This window comes from Boleophthalmus pectinirostris, unplaced genomic scaffold (genome assembly GCF_026225935.1).
Source record: "Boleophthalmus pectinirostris isolate CB_2022bp ecotype Guang Dong unplaced genomic scaffold, ASM2622593v1 HiC_scaffold_4, whole genome shotgun sequence".
In the NCBI taxonomy this organism is placed as follows: domain Eukaryota; kingdom Metazoa; phylum Chordata; class Actinopteri; order Gobiiformes; family Gobiidae; genus Boleophthalmus; species Boleophthalmus pectinirostris.
In genome coordinates, this window is record NW_026571353.1 from 9,522,796 (window position 1) to 9,531,273 (window position 8,478).

Consider the following 8,478-nt stretch of genomic DNA (forward strand, 5'->3'; position numbering starts at 1 on the left):
CGTTCTCACAAAACATTGAAGTACCCCATTAGTGTGGGGTATCTGTCAAACCAGGCACTCCTGTCATGTCAAGAACCAATCATCTTAATTAAAAGCCATTCATTTCCTATCACTGTTCGATAACACCTTTGATTTGAGTTAAAACGCTACACAGTTATGCGGTCTCAAAGTGTTGATCATAACATCTCACTTAAGCCCCATCAAGGGAAATGTGCCCGCCATAATGACATGTTAGTTTTGGTTAAAAGCCTTGTTGTTTGGTTACACCTGATGACTCAAATATCAAAACTGGCTCTTCAAAGACCCCTCCTAATTCAAACAAACAGCTCTGTCATGCTCGCTCCTTCTGTTTGGGCTCCCGACTGCAACAATATTGATGGCTGGGCTAAAATTGATGGATGAGATTGACTGACAGTGAAAAGATGGCTGCTGCTCCTTGCTCCTTGCTCCTACCACCCAGTTACCAACAAATCAACATGTCATGGGTCCCTAACTGCTGCAACTGACCACTTTATTGCCCCGGACTTAGGTGACGGCGGGGTCAAAAGAACGTGAGAAGGGCAGATTGTGGAGGAGCCGAGACGATGGCAGCAGCTACAAAAATATAGAAACTTTTCAGTGACGTGGTGCTGTGTCCCCCTTGGAAACGTGCCCTACTTGTCTCTGGAGATGTGGATTGTGAGTGATGCGGAGATGTCAAAACCTGCCTTTTGTCTAGATGATTTGTTTCGCAGTGTGACCAGTTAACACAAGATAAAAGCTGAGGGGCTCGAAAAGGTGGGGGTCCAGGGGAGGGAATGGTTTCTTTAACACGTTTTTGCCACACCCTCTAAGTGCCATAAGAGGACTGACTTTAAAACACACTAGTTCAGTCTTGGCACAGGCTATAAGGGACACTGCAGCAAGCTGTTAGTATATAGGTTATGTTGGGTTTGGACTCTTAACATGTGCTTGTCTTAGAATTAAATCATCATTAAGGGGTCTCTGGCTTTCTGACTGTGCCCACCCACAATAGAGAAATTTCAGGGAGGGACTAGCTTTTTAACTGTGGAGCAGCCAGAGCCCAGTGTCACAGAGGGCTTGACAAAACCTGGAATTAACCCAAGCAGACCTCCAAGGGACATCCCACGTTTTTACTTTCAACGTGTATGAAGATGATTTGGACACAAGCCGCGAGGTTTTAAGTTATAATGGACGGACTTGGATTTTACGCACGATCGTTCCAAGAGCATTACGCAGCGTCACGACTTTGGTAACTTTAGCCAGGATCGGTCACATATGAGAGACTTGGGTGACTTTGGATGGACAGGTCAAGAGTGCAGTGTGGTGGATTATTTTACAACATCCTTCTGGGATTTATCTGCCTCGACGACACGGATGAGCGGGTGAACTGAGAGAAGAATGTATGGAATAAACCAGCGCTGTATTTACATGTAAGGCGACGTTCCAAAATAATTTTATTAATATTTTCGCCTCATTGTGTCATCATCCTAATTGTATTCTTCTCTTTTTTTTCCAGATCGTTTCATTTTTTCGTGCTCTGGTGCCACGCACAGGTAAGCGCATTTCTAACTTACTTTTACGCAGAGTAGCAGCAGTTATAAGCCAATACGCAAGCAACGTATTATTACAGATTAGAAAAGACACAATGATGTACTTTATTTTTCCCTTTGCATAAAAAGGGGGAGAATCACCCGTCTCCTAATTTTAACCAGTATGTGAGGAGCCAAGGCGCAGTGACGGACCAGCTGAGCCGCAGACAGGTCCGGGTCTACCAGCTCTACAGCCGAACCAGCGGCAAACACGTGCAGATCCACGGCAAGAGGGTCACCGCCACCGCAGAGGACGGCAACATGTACGGTAAGAGGACACTCGCACATTTGGCACGTATTTGATGCTCGGAGGAACAAGCAAAATATTGATTTAATAAACAGAAATGGGCGTTCTGACAGTTCCTATTTGATGCCATTATAAAAAAGTAATTACTCCCCAACTGTTGACTGTAAAAGCTTGATAAAGTAAGCTTGTGCATTACATTCTGGCTTTAATATAGTCTCATATTTCAAGATTAAATCCAAATGTTTTGTCTATTTCAGTGTTTCATATTTTTTGTCAATACTCAAGACAAGATAAGGAATTAGAAAGCCTCTTTAAAATTGAAAACCTGATCCAGATGCCTATTTTTTGTTAGTTCATTCAGCTCAAGAAAGTTCAGACAGGACCAAAACTCATCTTGTTAATTTGCCTCACTGCACTTGAACTGTACCTACAGATTGTCATCAGTGATAAACCTTACTATTCGATTTACTTGTTCTTCTCCTCTCACACTGTTTTTACTAACTACGAGCGTAATGATAAAGTTTAGTGACTCCTATCCTGACAGAACTAGTTGGGCCCATGCTGTGGAGACTTGTCCCCAGGCCCTGTCCGTAGTTTCGGCCTCCCTCCGTGCACCCTTTCAGTCCTGTATGCAAATTCACTCCCTGCTGTATCCTATGAGGCTGTCGTCTGGCGTATTAACACCTGATTAGCCCCAGTCTTTTGTTTTCAGATCCTCCAATACACACTGTTGTTGTAATGCTCAATGCCCCTAATTAACTTCAGGATAAAGTCACTTAACAATGTATATTCAGCCCTGTAATATCCACAACTAACATTTATTCAATCATTTTGTCATTTTTGAAGCCTCTCCTTTAGGCTGGTACTGACACTGCAGCTTATCCTGTCATTGAAGGTTTATCTGAACATGTGATCCAAGTCAAACACTTGTGCTAATTTAAATAAACAACTTCAAAATCATGGGCACTTTGCATATCTAAATGGGAAAGGGTTACTTGAATTTCAGTTTTTTTCTCTCACAGCTCGACTCTTCGTAGAAACAGACACTTTTGGGAGTCGCGTGCGGATACGAGGGGCAGAAAGCGGCCGCTATCTCTGCATGAACCGGAAAGGAAAGCTCGTTGGAAAGGTACAATTGCACTATAGTTACTACATGCTCACATCCAAGTCACAACTAATCAGTATTCATGGTGATATCATAATATGTATGGTAATGGGAATGCTTATCAGACAATATTAGAAGGGACAATCTGAAGCATTTAGATCAAGTAACATGTTGAATCAATAAATATTTAGTACTAGAGTAATAGTATTTTTATATGCTGATAGAAAACATATGTTCTTCTGATTAGCTGCTATAATGAAAAGGAAAAAAGAGAGTATAACAAATTTCAATTATTAAAGGTGCTCTACATTTCTGGTGGGGAGTCCACTGCCTGCTTTTCATCATGAAAATGTCACTGCTTTGCCTGGAATGTTCAACATATGGCATTAGACGCAATCTCCATGGAGAGAAACAGGTGACGCCACCAGACCAAGTTACCTTTCAGATCTGTGGAGAGGCAACCCTGCTCACAGTCAGAATGCATGAATGCAATAAAATACCAGTAAGTGAATAATTAAGCTGTGAGTTTAAAGTGGTACTGTGGAACATTCCAGGAAAACCAATAACATCTCCATGGACATAAGCAGGTGTCATACCCCTCCTAGAAAAGTTACTTAATGCATCTTTAGAAAAACGTTTTGTGTGGTGATTCCATAAAAAATTAGCAAAACAATATCATACTTCCAAAAACATGAAACTAAAGATGAGATGCAGCTGCAATTTTGTACCCTAGATTCATATGTCTATTGATTCATTCTACAAAATATGGGTAACTGCCCTCACCTCGTGGAGTTGTGGGAAAGTGGGCACCCCTCGCAGACGTCATGCTTTGGCAGTGCACTTGTATTCGTCCATAAGTCAGATGGACACTTCCTCTGTGGAAATGGAAAGATGGATGCCCGTGTGCTGTGGCCTCGTAAATCTGTTGATGTCCAGGGCTGAGAGGTGTCAAAGCAGCAGCAGAAAGATAAGAGGGAAAAATCAAAACAGGGTTAGAATGACATATGCTTCCTAAAGTAAAGACATACCAGCACGCTAAAAAATATCAAGGAATTTGAGGGGGGAAGTATTTAGAAATATTTCTAGATGTAACTGATAGTTTTGAAATAAATCAGTGCCAAGATATACGACAGGTGGCATAACTACTAGCATCACAATAACATGGTGATAGTTGGCAAACAAATTCAACAAAAAAACGGAATAGGTTTCAGTGTGATAAAAAAATTTACATCGTAGCCATAGCAATTAAGTATTCAGAATAATATAAAATGCCCTCAAAATGTCACCAGAAAATCAAAACCCATGAATTGCAGGAGAAGTAGAGCAGAAGCGAAACAACAATCAGGTTTAGTATAGTAGTATAGGTTTAGTTACAAGTTCTAATTAAAATTCAAATCAAATTATGTCTTCATCTAAAAATAATGTTCCCTAATTATATTAAAATAAGGAACATATAATAATTGCTCCTAATTATAAGAGAATCCTATAATTGTGAACCAATGATAACCTAACAGTTGATCAAAATTCACCAATAGAGTGAGCAATAAATCTAAAATAAAATATGTATATTTTTATATATTTACATTATATTACTTATTCTTTTATATTATTATTATATTCGATGTGTATAGATTTTTTTTTTGCATATTTTTTGACACCAAATAGTGACAAAAAATCAAACAAACAGAAAACTAACAATACAAACATTGATGAAGAATATAAGTACTGCAAACGAGTACAGACAGACACAAGCTTGTGTTCATATATTAGCGATTGTGTATTTTGCTCAAATTGCACAAGTAGTCTGTATTAAATGTTGAAAAACTGAGCATGTCAGCTAAAGAACTATTCCACTCTTTCTACACAGCCCAAAGGCCGGAGCAGGGACTGCATCTTCACTGAGATCGTTCTGGAGAACAACTACACTGCTTTCCAAAACGCCAAATACGAAGGCTGGTACGTGGCCTTCACCCGAAAAGGACGGCCAATCAAGGCATCCCGGACCAGGCAGAACCAAAGAGAGGTCCATTTTATCAAGAGACTCCACACAGGACCACCCCCCTTCCCCAACACTGATCACAATAAACATTTTGAGTTCATACGGTTCCCAACAACACGCCGAGCCAAAAGGAATCGCAAATCTCGAGTCACTTCTTCATCTTAACAAAAACAGCCACTGAATGACTGAATGGACTGATGAGAGCTGTGAAATATGGACACAGATTTATTTTTGTATATTTTTGATAGGTAAAAGAGAAAAAAGCAAAATACCGTAAATCTAAAATAATATTGTTGTTATGATCAATTGTAAATACTGAAAAAGAGTAAAGCAGATGCATTATTTAATGAGCTGGTGTTGTGTGAGTTTACTGTGGAGTTCTACATTGTTTTTTATTTATTTCCTATTTATTTAGATGAATGGGGTTTTAATAGATCTGACCTCTGTAATGTACAAGCCATTTTAAGCACAATTTGTACAAATGAAATGACAAAAATCAGGTGGAGGTTTAGTTCTGTGACAATCAGACTTACATGTTTTTAGTGGTGGAGAAATTGGGAGCAGGCGACGGAAAGCTACACAGACACGAGAAGAACATGCAAACTATGCACAGTAAGGCCTCAGGTACAGAGAAATAGAGACGTGGTGATCACATTGCAAAAGGTTACCATTATATTTATTAGAAGAAGTAGTCACTTTTTTGATAAATTTGGATTTGTAATCTACTGATGATAATAAATTTCAAGGCTGGTTGTGAGGTAAAGTGAGATGTTTTACATTGGGATGGCCTTTGTTTCTGAAAATTACTGAAAATGTTCTGAATAGACCTGACCATAGTATGTATAAAGAATGCAAAATACTTATCATAATAGGTGCCCACTCATATAACATTTATTTATTTAGCTGCAATTGTTCATTTGCACTTACGCCTTCATATGAGTGGATAATACAATCAATGATAAATCTACTACAATATGAGAACATCAAAGCTACAGGAGTCCCTATAGAAAAAGATCAGGGATGATACAAGGTCTCCTGCCACAAGGTCTCGGAAGACAGAAATACCACAAGATCGTGCACATATGAGAGAAATTATCTTGACTGGAAAATGGATTGGAAAATGTATATATTAGGAATTGTGTTAAAATCTTGTGTTTCTCGTTCTCATTGACCCAGTGTTGTATCTTGTCTTGTCTTGTGAAAATTGTGTCTCATCACATCCCTAAAAATGCTGCACATGTACATTTATGCATACAGCAATGAATAAGGTCTGTATCATTTAAAATGACATGGCACAGACTGTATGTTTTAAAAGCTTAAACACAATATAAAAATGGTAAAAGAGTAAAGTATGGTTGGTATGTTGCTGTAACATGCTAGCTCAGACCACCTGAGAACAACATTATAAAATACAACCAACTGATAAAATGAGAGCCTCCCTGTAGCCTCAATAGACTGACACAGTATTATGGCAGATCAGAAAGCTATTTAGAGCCATGCCAAACAATGCAGGTCCCTCAAACTCACTAAGACATGAGCATTAGTCTGAATTAGCCCTATTATAAATAATTAGAAACCTGTTTATTTTAATGTAATGAGATCTATTCTGGATGCGATGATGGAAAAACAAATGCATGATAAGCCCAGATACTTGGGTGTCTTTTTTGGTTAGTATAGACTTATTTAGTACTTCTTTAAAATAGGTTTTGTTCTGGATAGAGTTGGGTGAAATTTAGGTTACAGCTACAAGATCTGATCAAGATAAGCTTTTGCTTTGAAATCATTTGATATCATTTGATTTACTTTCTCAATATGTATAAGGATTCTTTTAATACTAGTCCTGGTTTAGTCTTTGTTTGAAACTGGTTAAGTCGTAGTTTAGACCTTGGACCCAATCAGACATGTTGTAGTCTTTATTAAGATCTGACTTAGTTCATTTACTAGTTTCAAAAGTCTGAAAATCACTAGACTTTTCTGACACCCCACAATGCTTCGGCCAACGCTGTAACCGGACACTACCTTTTTAATTTTAACTAAGTCATGGCTTTCCACATTGGCGGTTCACCCTGTCCATGGCAAACACAGCAGTAGGTAGCCACATTTGAAGTTTAAGGGGAGATTTACGTTCAACATGACTTGCCTTTAGGCCTATTATAAAACTGTAGCTCCTTATTCGGGAGATGTAAGGTGAGGGGTGAAGAATGGTCCCCTAAAGGTCGGACCATCCCTGAAAAACACAACATGTCTTAAGCCTTATGCTGCCAGAAATCAAGTTTAAATGGGACCAGGGCTAAACAGGGCAGATGGGAGTGTGTCATATGTTTTTAAAAAGGTTGCGTGTCCTTACCTGGTAGTAAGCAGGTGGGACTGGACCTTCATCTTTGTCCATGTGTGGTCCTTAGAAAGCATGGGTCACAGAGACTAGACAAAAACAAATGTCATATTATTATCATGGTTTTTCAATGTTACCAATGGACTCGTTAACTATCAACTATTTTTAAGGTCACCTTGAGGTGAAATAATCTAAAGGTGTTACTGATAGTGTTGTCACAATACTTTTCGATACTAAGGAAAAGACTTGATGCTCAAGATTGATTCTGATACCACGATGAGAATAATAATAATAATAAAAAACACTCTATATTACTTTAGGTAATAAAATGTCATTTTCAACATTAAATCGTAGTCCTTTCTTTTATATTACCATCCTATATGTAATCCCTGAGTCATCCAGGTATATTGTTATTATAATATATTGTGATATGTGAGCTACTGTAATAAAATAATTTCCCTTATGGATCAATAAAGTTTGTCTAAGTCTACGTTTGTTCCAAAGTCCAGATTTTTATACTAGTCTATGTGGTCTTATACATGTTCTGTACTATCTGTTCTATACATCATTCTAAAGCTATTCAGGAAACGTTCATTTTTGTCCCATGAAAGTGATTTTTTTTGTACCAATACTTGTTCAAAGTGTCTAGTTTCAATACTAGTTTATATAGATTAGTATTTTCAATACTTTTGACATCCCTAATTACTCATATTCATTAACTGAAAAATTAATATTGCAATATCAATTCTGATAATATTAAAAACATACTGAAGATTTTGGTGGAAACCCAAGCTTGCCTAAGAATCTATCATATTTTAAATATAAAATACATAACAAATCTATGGCCTGCAAGCAAACTATGAATCTATACATGCCATATTCTAAAGCTAAGTAATAGCAACATTTTATTTTGTTCTAAGTTGTAGCCTACCTAGCTGCAACGCATTTATCATGTGTTCACTGCAAACTAGCCCGCTCAAATAAATTCAAAGAAATTATGAAATAAATCAATGACTGGATATCACCGATTCATGTAAAAGTACTCCTTCTTTTAGGATCGCTGCCCAAAAAGATTAAGAATGCAAATTTAGACAAAAAATCTTGCAAAAGTACAAATCTGCCTCATGCATCGTTTGTTAGCCTTTAGCGTCCTCTAGCGCTCACAGTGGACAGGAGATAATGACAGTCACGTGGAAAGTCAGC

At 38.0% G+C, this 8,478-nt stretch overlaps 1 protein-coding gene across 1 annotated transcript; it reads left to right on the plus strand.

Moving 5' to 3' along the window:
• Window positions 1-1,375: 1,375 nt before the first annotated feature.
• fgf17 (fibroblast growth factor 17) lies at window positions 1,376-5,108 on the plus strand. Its single transcript, XM_020918675.2, has 5 exons — window positions 1,376-1,433; window positions 1,520-1,556; window positions 1,683-1,860; window positions 2,862-2,968; window positions 4,812-5,108. Exons 1-5 carry the CDS (start codon window positions 1,402-1,404, stop codon window positions 5,106-5,108), a joined length of 651 nt encoding a protein of 216 aa, XP_020774334.1. The 5' UTR covers window positions 1,376-1,401.
• The last annotated feature ends 3,370 nt before the right edge of the window (window positions 5,109-8,478 follow it).